The 17,830-nt window shown below is 44.6% G+C and overlaps 1 protein-coding gene across 1 annotated transcript in view; it reads left to right on the top strand.

Annotated features, from left to right (window-relative positions):
* LOC149364602 (uncharacterized) overlaps positions 1-17,830 on the top strand; it is a 267,785-nt gene that overhangs the window by 214,625 nt on the left and 35,330 nt on the right. The window contains exon 15 of the mRNA XM_089574551.1: positions 1,576-1,671. Coding sequence (XP_089430677.1) covers positions 1,576-1,671 — 96 coding nt within the window. The remainder of the gene's footprint in view (positions 1-1,575; positions 1,672-17,830) is intronic.

A 17,830-nucleotide genomic window follows, 5' to 3' on the forward strand; every position in this document is an offset into this window, starting at 1 on the left:
CTGGACAGCATGGCCGCCTCCTACTGCTCTTATGTGATGTTTGTGCTGTACTCTGGTGGTTCTTTTGTACATGCCCATAAGGTGTAAAGAAGATTTGCCGGTTTTTAATACTTATTACAGTGTTTCGGGTTTGTTTCGGAGTAGCAAGACCTTTCCTTTACACAAGTAAAACAGGTATCTTATGTACACTTTAAACAGAAAGGAGTAAAAAGGGAGTAAAGTTATCCTCTAGCGAAATGCCCTTTTATAAAAAGGTGGAGGACAGCTTGCTCCCTTTTTACTCCCATAAAGGCTTATTCGTGTTTAAAGTGTACCAATAAAAGTATTTACTCACACACACTCGAAAGCCAGTAAAGTTTCTCTCTCACTCATCCCCTCACTCACTCATCCCCTCACTCACTCATCCCCTCACTCACTCACACTCACTCACTCACTCACTTCACTTCACTTCACTTCACTCACTCACTCACTTCATTCCCACTCACTCACTCACTTCATTCTCACTCACTCACTTCATTCCCACTCACTCACTCACTTCATTCCCACTCACTCACTTCATTCTCACTCACTCACTTCATTCTCACTCACTCACTTCATTCTCACTCACTCACTTCATTCTCACTCAAGAGAAGCTTCAGAACTAGTGCGTCCGAATATCTCCGAAAGAGACAGGTTGGCTACTGTCAGATAAATAAGGGAAAAGTCTGCGTGCCTAGGGTGAAAAGGAGGTTGAATACAGAGAGTGGACACGTATAGAGAACACGAAGAAAAAATAAGGCGATAAAAGGAAATCTACTGGATGATTAATGGCGCCGCGTTTCTGACAGAGATTCATCGCACCTTTCAGTGCGTTGCAAGATGTCTACGGAGCGTCGTTACTTGCTCTTGACGTACTTGGTCAACAGAGAGTCGGCTGGCCCGCGCGTCGCTTGAATAACAGGGGTGCCGTTACAGCTGATAGGTAAAATTAATCCGGCAGTGGGATATTATTCAACAGAGAGAGAGAGATTAACGAGGTTTAATTAAGTAAAGGAATGAAAGAGCAAAAAAATGAGTTAATGAGGACTTACAGGACTTAGTTACTCTTGCAGTTTCTACTGTTAAAGGCCGCGGTGGCTCAGTGGTTATAGCACTCGGCTGCTCACCCAAAAGACACGGGTTCGATCCCTGCTGCGGCGGTCGAATTTCGATGGAGTTGGTATTCTAGAGTCCCGTGTACTGTGCGATGTCAGTGCACGCCAAAGAACGCCAGGTGGTCGAAATCGTCTGGAGTCCTTCGCTACGGTGTTCCTCAAAGCCCGTGTCGCGGGCGTTAAACCCGCATAAACCATAAAACTTACCCAGAATTGATGTTAACTGAGTTCATATCCAACTAAATAGAGAAATTTCTTTGGCCCGGAGTCGTTCTCACAGGTACGAGATCACGCCAACCACTATACGCAGAAAAAGGCGTGTTGGTTCAATTTGTCTGCAAGCCGATGTGCAGTCTGCGTGGTTTTAATCTGTGATACCGATCCTGGAGCACATTTCGCCTCTGAGGTTTTGTGAACTGTGTGCATGTTTCTTTTTTGCCAGCATCATCTGCTGCGGTCTTGTTCAAGTACAGTACGCCATGGGGAACATATCGCGGAAGTCGTACACAACAGTCAAGTACTTCACCAAGATGCTCAGGTAAGTGTGTTCGCTTCTTAGTCAGAGAGCCCTGACTGTTTCAAGTTGGCTTCATTTGCTGTTCGATAAGGATAACTTGAGGATATATCCTGTGGCCGTCTTTGACTTCGGCATTGTGCAGAATGGGTGGTTTAAGGGTAGAGCGTACACTTTTTCCTTTGCATGTTTTTGTTCGTATCTTTTCGCGCGAGAATTCAGTTAGGAGTGACGTCATCTCGACGGTGTTTGCAGCAAGTTCACATGGCGCCTTTTATCTGGCTGCGTGACTTTGCGGAAACGATAGGATTTCGGCTCGAATAAGATTCTGTAAACACCTGTCATATCGCCTGCTAGGTGTGGTTGAGTCGACGCACCCACTGTTCTTCCGTATGGCACCGCAGAAGGCAAGTGCAGGATTGCTCAATATAAAAGGGAACACGCGAGCGCGTGGCGACGCACTGCCGCCGTGAGCCAGAGATAACGGGCGGCACCAGGCGCATGCGTGGAAAAAGCAGCTTGCGAAGCTTGGGGCGCTTGCGCCTTTGCCGCCGATTCTGGCCGCTCGCATGTTCTTTGTCATATTTAGTGACCCTGCCCGTGTTATTAGCATTGAGAGGAAAATGTTCCTTCCTACGCTCTGAGGGATCGAAGAGTTGTCGGGCGGTGGGGTCATAATGCTCATAAAGAAGGCGTTATTAAAATGGAACGACAAACGACACATTATTGTGAAATTTCAATGAGAATTGAATTTTGTTGGACAGATATGTGCACGCGAAGTGAACTAAGAACTTGGTTTCATGATCTTTCCCGCTGTCTTCTGTTTCCTTTGGCTCTCTGCGTCAGAAAGCAAGTGTCCGACTTGGCCAACGATGTCAAATTTAAATAATTAAATAAACAAATCAGCTAATCGATCAGTCAATCACTCAATCAAATCTCAGATATCACGCTGTGGTAAAGAAATAAGTAAATAAATAAGTGTTCATATGTTGTTGCACCAAAGTTTTTCAGAAACTTCTGTTTTGTATGCTTACCATAAAAAGTAGAAAGCATCACCTAAAACTTCGTCTCTGCGGAACGTATGTAGAAGCATGTTTAAGCCCTTCGCTTTTCATTTGACTCTCTTTTTTTCTCAGCGTATCCTCTTGCTAAGTCGCTGCGGACGCCATCGGAGTGAAATCGCTGGTGTCGGCGTTCTTGAAAGAGCACTGGCCGCGTAAGCCTAGCTGCTCGGTTCGTGCCAGCGCAGAAGAATGTCCCAACGCGCGGCTACAGCGTAGCGACAAGTACAGCCGCTGCTTCGTCACGTCAGCCGCGCGCTTTAATAAGAGCAAAAAACGCCCTTGGCGAAAGCGGCAATGAAAACAAACAAAACTTCGTGCTTTGAAAACGTGTCGCTGGCCAGGACGGCACTGCACCTGACAGCCCGAGAAAAAAAAAAGACGTTCGTAAAGATACCTAAATATAAAAAAATACGGCATTGATTTTTCACCCAGCATGCATGCTTTCTCAGCAGGCACGTACGAGCCGTCGCGGTCACCCTTTACCGTCACGGGTTGGCCGTTATCGTTGATCGTTGTCACCGTCAGCTTCGCGTCGCTCCCGTGTTTAGACAACACCGTTCAGACCGCGACCGATCCAGCGGCAGCACCTTGCCAGCTGGTAGTCACGTGACCTGAAAGCGCAACCCACCTAGTAGTATTCTGGCACGCCGCTTTTCGGCGCGCGGGAGACCAGGCACGTGACGGGAAAAGCGAGCGGACAGTAGGTTTACACACGGCGACTGTTTACGCTTTCCTCAGCTTGCCATGTGCTCTCGCCCTAAGGGGCGTATTTGACGTTCCTGCCGGCTCATTGTCAGATGAACTTCGCGCATTGACAGAACGGTCGTCGCGGGTGGGCTTTGTCGTCGTCAACTACGATGACGACGCTTACCGCCGACGCTTACCGCCGGCGCTCCTAGCGTCGCTTTCACCTAGCGCTGAGGAGGTTGGTGACGGCGGCAGTGCGACAGTGGGAGGGGGGGGGGGGGGGGGGGGGGTGAGTTGAAGACTCCTGGAGCGCGCCTTTTCGTGAACGGCACGTGGCTCGCTCGCGCACGTTTGCTCTTCTACTGCCCTCCTATTCGTTTTTCTTTTTTTTTTAACTCAAGTGCTAGACGTGACTTGGAGGTTCCGGAGTAGTTGTAAGCCTGTACGAGTACGCGACCCATCGTTCATTGTCAGGGGATGTGCGGTTCCTGTAGAGAGTCAGGAAAGTGACCGTGCTCTCCTGAGATGAGCGATCACGAAGATCACCCGGCGTGCGCGCGGCTCTTGGCGCAGATTTGTGCGTCCTCGTGAGTTCCCGCAGTTTCTCGACTAAACGAAGTTGGCGCCCTGACGCGGATCCGGAAGAAGTGCTTTGCGAGGCCGACAGCGACGGCTTGGACAACTGCGAAAGCAATTTACTCAGGCACGCAGTTCGCGTCCGCGGTTGTGGCTGCCACTATTGTGCTTGCTTTCTTTTCATATTTTTGTTTTGTCTTCTAGCTCGATTCCGTCTTGTTTGCGTGACCTTCTGGTTTTGGAGTCAAAAAGCTCGACGAAACAATGAGAAGTTGTTGAGAAGTACCCAGCGCAGCCTATAGGCCCCGGCCTTCAACGCCCTTTAAACTGCGGCCTGCTTCAACGGCGACGAAGTCGGTGCGCCTTTTAAAGAAGCCGCCAAGGACGACGCGTATCCCATTCTGACGCACTAGTGGGACTCGGAAAGCTGTGTGGCGCCGTAAGAAAGCGCGCTTTCATTGCACTTTTTTTTAGGTACTTGAGTTTTTGTTCCTATCTCCCTTGCGGTTTCTTCGTGAAGAGGCGGCCTTGAGACGTACTTGTAGGTCAGTGCACTGAGTGCGCAGAAAACGGCACCGATATTTTTGTTTGTTTCTAGTTTTTCTTCTTTTTTTTTAATGTACACCGAAGCAGCTGCATCCTCTATTTTAAAGGCAATATTTCTTTTCGCGCACAGTGGTAGAAAGAAATGCGCGACAGCAACAAGACCACGCGCTGATTGCCAACCGACATTAAGCTGAATGCTAGAACTAAGTAGGGGGCCTTTAAAACGGGAAGCGGTGTTTAGAAAAAGGGGTGATGTCTATTGAGCTTATTCATGAGGATGGACTTTAACGAACTAGGTTAGCTACTGAGAGTAGGCTATTACAGAATAGTTGGTTAATCCAGTTGTGAAAACGAACTATTAACAAGTAGCCAAGTTTCACTTGATATTAAGCTGACCGCTGCAGCTAAGAAAAAAGCCATTAGAACATTGATAGAGTGCATTGGGCTTTTAATAAGAACGAACTTTTAAAAACTAGACTAGCTACGAAAAATCACCTATCTCGACACAGTTGGTCCACGCTGTTGGCAAGAACATACTTTTACCAACTAGCCAAGTTTACCGTTCTTCGTAGTTGGATCCAAGGCTTGGTGAAACTACAGCGAAACGACTCGCTTGTGACGTTTCTCTGCAGCCATTCGTAGCGTGTGGGCGGCCGGAATTATTGGGCGGAAATTGGCTCATTGACACTGATCTCTGGAAACGGTCCTTTTATGCCTGCAGCTATGGCATGCCGGAGGCGATTAAATCTCGCTCTCTTCGCCTACTCTATTCGGCTTCTTTGTCTAGTTCCTTCGACTTTTACGTATTATCCAATATAGGCGCCCGCCCGCTATCTGTCTGAAGTTCTCCGAGAAACTTAATTGGGTTTTCTTGCGCTTGATCACGCCAGCAAGCACTGCGATGCTCTAGTTAAGATCAAGTGAAAGAGAGCTGTACTTGACCGAAGGGGAAAGAAAAGGTGAATTCTAGATTAGCTCTGGCACTTTGAAGCTCACATCCACGATGAGCTCGCCGTAATCCTCAATCCAGAAGTGAGATTTCCCTGTTTGAAGTCCTGACGTAAAAGAGGAATTGCTGGGAATACTATCTTCTGAGAAGAATACTATGAGAAAAATTTATTTTTTTGTGTTGGGCTAGGTTTTCTAACAAGATTGGGCGAGAAAATTGTATGGCGGCTCGTCCAAAGACCCTTTGGCGATTCCCTGTACTACAGGATTGTTCAAAGGAGGTACGCCCCTATTACTCTGGCGGATGGCGCAACAAATATCAAATTCTTGCTTTCTTTTTTAAAAAGTCCTTCTTGATTGAATCGGAAAGCTTCTTTCGACAGTGCATAAAATTAATTAAAGAAGGTATATAAAACCTTTAACGACACCAAATGAATCTCTTCACTAAGCTTAAATTTGATACCAACTTTCTTGAGGTATTATATGAGTACATGGATAGAAGCTGTCAGTTTATTTAAGCTTTAATTTGATGCTGACCAACTTTCTTGGGGCATTATACGAGTACAAAGATAGTTCTCAGATTATTTAAGTTCCGGACGATTTCATCGGCAAGTTATGCGAGCAAGGCTGATCAACGCTTTTTAGGGGGAAAAAAAGGGTAATGAGGTTTTTTTTTTTTTTTCGCCTCTTGTCGTTTTCAGGCGTGAAAAAATTCCTAGTGACTGAAAGACGAAAACAGTTAACATGCACTACCGTTGGAGGAAGCAAGAAGGACCACATGACGCCAGAAGACAAAATTGTCAGTAGGGAGCAGCGTACATTTTTAACACGGGAGCAGAAGCCCCATAAGGCAAGAATGCATCGTCGATAGTAAATTTCGCTTATTATGCGAAGCATATTACTAGAGCTACACTACAGCCCGTCGAGCGCGGCGGTGGAGCTACCATTGACCTTTAGTGTGACCACGTGACGCCACGTGACAACATGGCATCACAGCAGAGGAGAGATGGGCTGCCGGCTCGCGCGGTCGGCCGCGGCGGTGGAGGCTCCACATCAGAGGCGCTGCAGCTGACCACGTGACGCTACAGCAGCGGTATAAAGCTGAGCTTGCCTCGCTCTCCGGGCACTTACGAGGCGGCCAGGTGTTGGGATGCCGCCTAGAAGCAGGGCTGATTTGAACGAGAAGCGAAAGCTTCAGCGTGCCACAGAGACCGATGAAGAGCGGGATGAACGTCAACCAAGGAAGCCATGTATTACCAAGCCTAGCCATCAATATGCTTCGCATCTGACTAGGCTTAACCTTAGCTAAGCCTCAGCCATTTTTGGCTCTAGGGAAGTCACTTCGTATGATCGGAGCATTCCCATTGGCTGGAGGGAATTGACGTCATCAGACGAGAGCATTCCCATTGGCCCGTTTCGATCGCATTTCTAGAGAATCTGATGGATTGATGACATTAGGCAAGTTCCTAAGTGGGTGCGGTTACGTATAATACAGGATCGGGCAGCTGCAAGCAGGTTATCCGTAGAGTTCCTTGTCTTGCAGAGCATGGACTTGACTCTGTTTTCGTTAATGACGACGAATAACTTATTTTGTTTTAATTTTTGTGTGGGCTAAGAGCGCATTCATATTCTGCGGCGTTTGTGTTTAAGCATAGACGTGACAGCGGAACATTTGCAAGATCGTTACGGTTCCTAACGGGGACATTTTCTTTCTATGCAGCCCAAATCGTGATCATTGTATATTCCCAGCAAACGTTATTTGTTGTCGCGGTCAAAACAGCATGATTATAGGGATGAAAACGAGGCAGGAACACAAGCCCCCGACAACAACCAATCTCGTTTTTTTTTAGACGGAAAAGGCGTGTAGTTTAAAGAAACAAAATGATGAAAGTAGAAAGGCCAACACGAAAGAAAAAGATGAGAGGAGAAAAAAGGGAAAGCAAAAAGAGAGGAAAAAACCGACGCGAATTGATTTTTCTCTTCTCTGTATCCTCAAATATTTTATTACGTCGACATTATACCAACCTGCGCAATCTCAGGCCTTAGTAGTTGTTATTTGGTGTTTTCTTCGCCGCGTAGAATGCTGACCGTGTTTGGCGTCCATCTCTATGCATCTGACAATAAAGGTGTTTTTTTTTTTTCATCCGTTTTGCTCTTTTACTATGATAAAAAGGCTCGTTCTGGTGGTCAGGAAGTATAGTTGGACGAGAAATAAGTCTGCCTAAGCTAAGGTAAGTGAATTCAGCTGGAGCGAGCTAATAGTAAGAGGCGATAAAAATTTAATATCTGAATGACAGCCGATTTCACTTAACTCATGGATGCACGAAGAGCTCCAATGAAAGTACATTTATCGAAGATTTATCGATCGCCAGGAGCCCCACTTACATAGGAGCGAAAACTTTTCAATTACCCTTCGATGATTTTTCCCGCGAGAAAGGTGCAGTACAGCAACGCGCTCATGATTTTCGGGCGTTCGGAAGGCTTTGCGTGCCAAGTCGCTGAGCGTTAAATGACGGCAAACTTGCGCCGTTGCTGCGACTTGAGAGGAGCATATGTAAGTGTCGAAAAACGAAAACGCAATGACGTGCTGAGTATACGCAGCCGAGGTTTCAGCGCCTGCAAAGCGAGGGCTCGAACGGCGCAAGCTCGTTCGTTTCCCGCAGCTTTTCGCCCGAAAGCTTTTTGGCTGTGACCGGCACCACCGCGCTGTTTTCATTCCTGCGCGAGCCTCTTTCAGTTTCATTTCCCCGTCGAAATAGTCAAGCTATAGCTCCGCTGCGCCGAGTCTTGTCGTTTTTGTTTGTTTGTTTGTTTGTTGTTGTTTTTTTGCTGCTGCTTTTGTCGTGGCCTGGAAAAATGGCACATACCCTCCAGGGTTATTGGCCACTCAGGGAATGAATTCCTCGCTCCATTCGGAAAGGAAAAAAATTTATAAAGACCCCCCCCCCCCCCCCCCCCCCCCGACTCTTCGAGAAAAAAGAAGAAATGTTTACCAGTTTCGTGCGCAAATTCATATTTTCGTTTACAAAACACGAAAGCTCTCAGCTGGTGTCGAAACGTCGTCGGCAACAAGCTTTCTTCATTCGAAACGCCGATCGGAAACCCTATCTGCCGTGGCACTCCCTTGGAAGTCTGCGTGACGTCGGCGCTAAGACTCCCCTCGGTGACGTGAACGTGGTCGATGGTAACGCTAAGCATCAGGGCGTTGCAGAAAAATAAATGCAGGTCATTTATGGAGAACTTCTCGCGCCACGTTTTTTAGTTGTTTTTTTTTTTTTTACGCTAACAGCTCAAGGTGGAGTCCACTGAACACTGATTATCGCACTACCACTACTCAAATGCGTTTTTGGAAATGTCAGTAGCGTGTGCAGAAAACTGTCATGACTATTAAAAAAGATGGCAGCATGCCGTTTCTAGACGTGCAGACAATATTTGGTAGCCGCCTTGTTTAGTAAAACGTTTCATGCGGTGAATGTTGATGTGTGCATTAACCACATGTGAGCGACTCATTGAGTTCTTCGCTAAGGCTCGGAAGACGCGGCTGACAACGAAAAGTCTTGGTTACTCGGCCCTGCATGAAAATGTTGTGTATGTAAATGAACACCTCACACCATCTAACAAAAGGCTGTTTGGAGCGGCGCTGAAACTAAAAAAAGAAAAAAAATGGATGTTCCTTTGGACAAACAATTGTGTCATCAGAGCCCGTCAGTCAACAGAGAGCACTGTGTTCAGGATAACATCCGAGAAGGATTTGCAGGTTTTTTCTGAAACTTCAACCGCATCAGCCGTCTAGTGAATGCATTATTTTTCAACTTCAGATTTGACAAATAAACTAGGCGGAAACAATCTTACTTCGGCTGTACATTTTAATGTCCGGAGCCTAAGGAAACATTTCGATGAGGTTGCTACCTTCCTACAGTTAACAAACCATCACTTTTCAATCATCTGTTTTTCGGAAACTTGGCTTCACCCAGAAGACGAAAAACTGTTCTGCTTACAAGGTTACAATGCTGAATTTCTCCATCGCAGTAGCAGTCCCCACGGGGGCGTTGCCATGTACGTTTCATCCTCCCTCTCATACAATAGGCGGGATGATTTAAGCATTAACGTGAATAAGTGTGAGTCCTTGTGGCTGGAAATTGAAAATTTTTTGCCTCAGTACAACAAAAAGAAAATAATCGTGGGCACTGTCTATCGCTCCCCTTCCTGTTCAACTGTTGACTTTTGCGACTCTTTCTCTGCTACGCTTGAAAAAATATCTATCGAAAACAAGAACGCGCTAATATTGGGTGACTTCAATATTAATTTACTTGATGGTACATGCCCAGGTTATGAAGAGTTCATTAACTGCTTTAGTGGATTTGGCTTTGAGTCTCTTGTAAACATACCGACCCGATGCGTGCCGCATAATCCATATACTTTGTTGGACACTATTCTATCTAATGTTGAGCTTTCGCCGAATGTTGGAGTCGCAGAGGTCAACATCACTGACCACTATCCGGTGTTTTTTTACTTTAGCTCCCTTCATGACTACAAAACTAATTATGTTCAGACGAAAGTAGATATGCAGGCTTACAGTGATGAATTAACACGGGCAAATTTCTCAGCAATTTTTTCAAGCTCAGACGCTGAACAGGCCATTGATATGTTCTCAAGTCTCATAACAGCTGCAGTTACATCCTGTACAAGACATATAACGACCAAAAGGTATCGCGCACCTCGCTGTCCCTGGGTTTCCCCACATATACTGGAATCATTGAGGAAAAAAGAGAACTTATATAGAAAAACAAAACGACAACCATTTAATACGCGTCTTTTACATCGCTACAAGATTCTATCTGAACAAATAAACCAGTCTCTTAAAAATGCAAAAAAAAAGTTTTTTGAAGCCAAGCTTATCGAAAGCAGTAGTAATGCGAAAAGAAAGTGGGAACTGATTAATCAATTCATAAACACGAGACCTAGTCAACAATCTATTAAGACTATCGAGAAAGATGATTCAGCTCTGCGCGACCCCTTACCAATAGCCAATGCGTTTTGTGAATATTTTTCATCCTCTGAAACAGTTCAAAGCGTTGAAGTTCCTGTTCTATCACGTCAGCCACAGTCCTTCTTTCTAAGAGCATGCACGCCTCAGGAAGTTTTAGGTGTAATAAGCAACCTAAATAACACAGGTGCTGGATTAGACAATATACATTCTTCCCATATTAAAAGTGTCAAGCACCTAATTTGCGAGCCTCTTTGTCACGTTATCAATGTCATCTTTGAAACAGGAGTTTTCCCTACTCAATTAAAACGGGCTAAGATAGTTCCAATATTTAAGAAAGGCGACCGATCACAAATGCAGAATTACCGCCCTATTTCTATACTTCCCTTCTTAAGCAAGGTTGTAGAAAAGCTACTAGAAATACAAATACATTCCTATTATGCCAAATTTAATATCTTGTCTCCTTTTCAATTCGGTTTTAGACGTGGTCATTCAACGGAAAGTGCCCTATTATATTTTTCTGACTGGATCAAAACACAACTTGACAGTGGTATGATAGCCGGCGCTGTCTTCATAGACTATACCAAAGCCTTCGATAATATTAATCACTGCATTCTTTTTTCTAAACTCGAAAGCTATGGTATTACAGGCCCGGCGTTGACCCTGATCAAAAGTTATTTATCCGACAGGTACCAGTGCGTGTGCATTGAAGGTATATTGTCATCTCCTAGACTAATTAATAAAGGAGTGCCCCAAGGTTCAATTCTAGGTCCCCTCCTTTTTCTAACCTATATTAATGACCTTCAGACTTACTTAAATACAACCCAATGTCTCTTGTACGCTGACGACACAACCATCATGGCAACTGGTAACACGTCTTCTGAATTAACTACAAATCTTGACTCGTTGCTGCTATCTTTAGAGAACTGGAGTCACGCTAACTGTATTAAAATTAATCCGTCTAAAACCAGTTTTGTGGTATTTCACGCCCCTCAAAGAAAAATTACTTCACAATTATCAATAACTATCAACAATGTTTCAATACCGCAAACACATTCTGCTACATTTCTAGGTGTGATAGTTGACTCGAACCTGAAGTTTAATCATCATGTTGCCTCCGTTGTTAATAAAATTCGTTTCGGAATAAGGGCTCTCATCAGAACAAGGCCGTTCTTTAGCTTAGATACGTTGCTTTCAATCTATTACGCATTCATACACCCCCATATTAATTACTGTATCACTTCATGGGGTAGCACATACAGAATTCATCTTTCTATACTCATTTCTATGCAAAAACAAGCACTTAGAATCATCACTTCCTCTTCTTTTACCCAGCCGTCTGCACCTTTGTTCCATTCACTACATGTCCTGCCCCTTGAACATCTTCACAAATTTCAGGTCCTGGTTTTTCTTTTCAAAGTCATCAATAAGTACATATGTGTTAATTTTGTCCCTGAAAATATAATTACAAATAATAACATCACGCGTTTTGCTTTGTCGAACAATTTATTGTTGCCAAAAGTACGGACTAATTATGGAAAGCAAACTACATCGTTCTTTGCCATCTCCACTTGGAATAATTTGCTCCCTTCACTGAAAACCCCAATGTCATTGTACAAATTCAAAAAAATGTTAAAACACCACTTGTTTGAATCCTTAGATGTTTAATAACGTTTTTGTGTTTGCTATCACTATGTAACATTCATTTGCTGTACACTTCTTTCTTTTTTGTCGCTTTATTTGCCTTCTTTTTTTTTTTTTACCTCGAGTTGTTGTGCATGCGTCGGTTTATGTATTCTGTTCATGTAGCCATAGGAGGCCCTATTTGCAGTCTCGACTTTTGGGCCTCCTGATGTATATACCCCATAAACCATGTACTGTAAATATGAAATAAACTTGATTTGATTTGAAAAAAAAAAAAAAAAATGTGATTTTCTTTACTTCCGTACTAGTGCAGATGTATGCGCGCCGCGAGTAAATGTGTAATAAATGCGTATAATGTCTAAGCCATGGAAATGTGGGATACCAGGTTTGAATTATTGGCTCCTTTTAATGTTGAACCCTTCATTGTAGAAACAAAGAACTAACTTTTTTGAAAAGTTTTGAAAAGGCAAGATAACCGCTGCTCATTAAGGGTATCGGAGTGGATTCCAAGAGACGGCAAGCGTAGCAGGGGGCGGCAGAAGGTTAGGTGGGCGGATGAGATTAAAAAGTTTGCGGGGATACGGTGGCCGCCACTGGCAAAGGACCGGGTTAATTGGAGAGACATGGGAGAGACCTTTGCCCTGCAGTGGGCGTAGTCAGGCTGATGATGATGGTGATGGTGACTGGTCTTGGTTTCGGCTCACCGGGTCTGCTGAGTGTTGAATTCTTGCTGTACACGTGTACAAACGTTTGATAGGCTATTGATGAATAGTGTTTTGGTATGAAAATTTGGTTGCTCTTTGTGATGTCAATGATTTTGTGGTGTCACGTAGGTCCTGGCTTTCATTTAAAAATCTGTTCGTAAATTGTTGGTAGTTCGGCGCCTGTCCTGTTAGCTTGTGTTTATCCTCGTCTTTTCGCTCTGCTCTCTCTAGCCATGCGAAAAGACCAACAACTCTAAACCACAATTTTAAAGTAGCATTGCAAGGTTCTATTTGCATCGCCCCACCAATAAATATGCTCATTTCTATGAAGAGACGCCGTCTAGCCACCCCCCCCCCCCCCCCCCCCACCCCAGCCCCCCTTTTCGCTTCCTTCTTTCTATTACGACGTTTTGCTTTTACGTTCCACGGTTCGGATGGAACGGAATAAGGCACCTGTTTCAATAGCCATTTGCATGCGGAAATGACGAAGCATGAAAATAAGGCGTACAGTAGAAAGAGGGTTGTGGCACGTGCCTACTTATCGATTAGCGACATCTGATAGCGAAGATTCTGCGCCAAACCCCGTTTAGCTTCTTCCACGGATCGTCGAGAGTAGTGCTTCTACATATGTGCGTCATAAAAAATATTCCAGCTCCCTAAATCACCTTTTGTTCGGTTTGGAAAGAGACGACATAAAGACGTTGGAAACCCTCATTTCCGTCCCGATGTTTTCTTGGTTGGCGTTTTTCTTTCGGAATGCACAATACGCATGCAATGCAAATCGCCTATGGTTCGCCATTTCCTCCCTAATTCAGCCATTGTGAAACGCTGTCCGCTTAACGCTTGGCGAAAACCAGTGAGAGTTATTAGATAGGCTGCTTTTATGTTAGCGGCTGCGTATGAGCTCCGAAAAAATGGGTGTTTAAGGATATTTCCATTGTTATTTGTTCACTTCTTTTGCCTTTTGTACAACAGCGGGGTTCTTCGTTCCTTCAGCTCATGTTTGTTGCGCTTTTTATTTAAACGGTAAACGAGGAATATGAGCGTGCAATGAGAAAGAAGTGTGATAGAACCGAGAAAAGGCTTTGCGCTGCTGGTGTCACTAGAACGGTAAATAGAAGCGGCCGTGACTATAAAGCTTTAAATTGTCGAAAGCGAGAGCCGGCCGGACACGACTCGACATGTCATTTAGTGAGCCCCGCTGACAGGATGTGGGCGTCTATCGTTGGTTGGCCCAGCTCTTAAAGAGCTGAGCTGAAAAGTTTGCTCGCAACGTATACCACTGCGCAGGGACGCCACTTAAGTGGCCGTTTCGCTCCTTCCCATGTTGTGACGCACTGAAAGCTTTCGTTTACGTCCAGCTCGCCAGCTGTGTTAAGGTCCTGTACGCCCTGTACAGCCGGACTGTTTTTCTTTCCTTCTTTCTTTCTTTCTTTCTTTCTTTCTTTCTTTCTTTCTTTCTTTCTTTCTTTCTTTCTTTCTTTCTTTCTTTCTCTCTCTCTCTCTTGCCTTCTTTCTCTCTCTTTCCTTCTTTCTCTCTTTCCTTCTTTCCGTTTCTTTCCTTCTTTCTCTCTCTTTCTTTCTTTCTCTCTTTTGTCTTTCATTCTTTCTTTTGTCTTCCTTTTTTTCTTTTTCTTTCCTTTCTCTCTTTCCTTCCTTCCTTCTTTCTCTCTTTCCTTCTTTCCTTCCTTCTTTCTCTCTTTTTCTTGCATTCTTTGAGATAATGATTACTGCAGTTATCACGGAAGATAGTTGTTCTAGAAAGTAAAACGGTTTGTGAAAAGATCGCGTGATGTACCCTGCACCGAATTGGTGCTGCCGGCACGCTTTCCACTATCCGTTAAAGAGAAGGCAGGCAGGTCGGGCTCTTGACAACACTAATTGGACAAGCGGCTGTAGGGAAGCACCGTTATCCATTAACCTACGTTTCGATAAGATGACTTAACTTCGTTTGGGCGAACAAAAGGCGTAGACGAAGGGAAATTATTTTGTCGAAACGTCGGCCAACGGGCTGAGCTGAGTTCATCTTGTGTTTTACCCGTTCGCTCGTAGCTGGGAACCAATGATTTCCTGCTCTTCGACGACTTTATATAACGTCGCAGTTAGGGGTCGTGTTGCCTCCGTTTGTGTCACCCGCATTCACAGCGACCGCTGCCGGCAGACGACGATATCTAAATAAAACTTGCCCGCATAATCCTGAAATCGGATACTTTGTGCGAGGAAGAAGAAAATTCGGTCGAATAGACCCTTACAAAAATGCTTCTTGAGACAGTGTTGAAGTTCTCATGAGCAGACTCAACACGCCATGTTGAATTTTTGTTGTGACCAGGATGGGCTAGTGTTGGTGAATTATTGAGGCCGAGTTGAAACTCATTGGAAAAGTGGCCACTGTGCTAGAGTTGAGCATTCTCAATGAAATTTCTGCTTTGCATTCATGTTGAATTCATGTTGGAATTACGGGAGTGAATCAACGCGGCATTCTGAATCTTGGCTGGGGTAAAAAAGCAAAAAAATCCTGGGAATACATTCGTATTGCGCCAGATGGACCGACTACCAATGCAATTTTCGGCGGTATATTCATATTTATTGCTGCAATTTCTCGTTAACGTGAAGCCGTCATCCCTGTGACGTAGTGCTCCACACATACGCACAAACACGTATGTATACAAATATATATACATACATACACTCTAGCCCTACACATCCATCAGATAAAGAGCATGGGACAGTACTGCACACGAGGCTATAGGAAGAACTGACGGAGTTTATCTTACGATCTTATGTGCTATCTCGGCTTCGCCCTTATATAGTCCTACTCAGGGGTTTCCGGACCTGCGCAGGTTGTGACCTGTCGATCAGCAAAGTTATGTTAGTTATTACTATTAATATTTATTTATTTTATGTGTAGTAGAAGAAATAAAGTTCATATGCAACGGTCTATTATTTGACGACCTTAATTCATTCATAAACAACTTAAATAACGCACTAATTAAGCGCCCTTTTCTATGAGAGCACATACGAATCCTCCAAAGTAGGTATGCCTGAATGAGCATATTGCACTTTTTTCTATGTAAGAAAATGACTTTGAGCTGTTTATGAGAGTTTTAATGGGTGCTGCATGCGTTCTTAATATGTGTACTGTGATCAGGTTCTGTTTACGCGATGCATGTCGAAACGATTTCATTTAGTTAGGCTTAGAAATGGCTGCCTTGAGATGATTCAACTTAAATTCAACAGAAACTGCTCAACAGTAAATCTCTTGACTACGCTCAACAAAAACTCCGTGTAGCAGGTGTTGAGTAGGCTCAACATGCATTGAGTTCATGTTGGTTTCCAGTTGATTCAACAGGAGCTCAACAAGGCGTCAACTGAAGCTCAAAAGTCATTTTTGTAAGGGGAGGCAATTTTTCAGCCCTCTTGGTGATCCTCTCGTGGCCGCAGTCGTCTAAAAAGATCCGGTTTTCCTTTCACTCTGCACTTTTAATCCTGTGCACTCAGTATCGCGCGCGATGAATTCCTCGATGCGATGGACAGAAAGAGATTCGAGCTCCGCGTGCCGCGGCGCCGGAGCGAAATGCAATTTGAGTGCGAGGGAGATATTTCCGCGTCGGTTCGTTTTATGGCCCAGATGAGATTACGGAAAGAAATGGAAGAAGAGAAAAAGCGCCTTTTAAGGCGGCTATTTACTGTCTCTGTTCTGAAAGTAGATAGAGAGCACTTTTGGTTTTTAGTCTGCCACAGCGATGACAACGGCTCTTCTTTTCCGTCAACATGTTTTGTAATTATGTTTATGGCTGCCTCGACCTCGGAAGAGAAGGCGTGCATTGATGGCAAAATTAGAGCTGCGGCCCTGCCACTTTCTCTTCAAGCGAGATGTGTAGACGATCGCTAGTGACTTTTCATTTCATTTTTTTTACAGTTGTGGCTTTATCAAAAAATGTCGCAACGTGGCCATTTTACACTGTAAATTGCGGTAGTTTTATGCGTTAGCATTAAAAGCGCCATTGTGCGCCCCAGCCGGTGTCGGCGTATGTGAGGTTGTGCTCATGGTTGAGCCACCTGCCATGGTTGGCAGGTGACAATGTGGAGAGGAAGAAATCTCTCTCTTTCTTTCTCTACTTGTAGGATAGAAAAGGGAGAAGCCGGAAAGTGGCTGCCACACATTGTGAGGGTGCCACGCATTGTGATTAAAGAAATAATTTTGTAAAATGGATTGTGACTATGAATGACTACAATCAGAACTGAGCCTCATCTCTGCCTCGTGGCACTCTTGTACAAGTTCACGAAACACCACGTCTGATTTGACTGCAGTATGGCCGAAAAAAAGTGGTAGCATTTCGACAAATGAGCAGTGTCCGCCCAGAAACATCGCAGCTACACAAATCGTTACATGTATAGTGAACAAAATATTCTAATGCTAACGCGCTGTAAACGCGTAATGCATTTAAGCGCCCATTAAATTTTTCGGTTTTCATTTCCATCGGATTCCAATACCGGGCTATTTGCGAGCGTCCAGTAAACATCCTGGAAGGGACGTTTGGTACGTTTACCGTACATTCGACAGATGTCAGAACTTCGCTCCGCAACCGGGTTTCAATCGTACATCCATCGGACATCCATCAGACATCTATCGGACATCCATCGCACATCCATCGGACATTGTGCGCTGTTGGGATGCCTACCATGGCCGGTATCCAACCTGAAAACTCGTGCACAGCATGAAACTTGTGGTAATCACTAGAAGTACTGTTGAACCTCGTTATAATGTAGTTGAAGAGACCCGGCGATTACTTCGTATAAAGTCCGTGTTGACCGAGCTTCCAAGGAGAGTCGTCTATCCTTCGTTATACCCATTGTTTCGTTATAAACCGTTTCGTTATTACGAGCTCCGGCTTAATCCATGCAGTGGCGTTGGAGCGTGAAAAGTTGAGCAAGTATTGAAATTTTGTAAATACGTGCCGAGGCTGTCTTTCTTTCATCTTGCTCTTGTTGTCTGGCAGAGAGAAACGTTTGGCTTTGGTTGCAAA

Source organism: Amblyomma mixtum, chromosome 2, assembly GCF_055824585.1.
Source record: "Amblyomma mixtum isolate Tamu chromosome 2, ASM5582458v1, whole genome shotgun sequence".
Lineage (NCBI taxonomy): Eukaryota > Metazoa > Arthropoda > Arachnida > Ixodida > Ixodidae > Amblyomma > Amblyomma mixtum.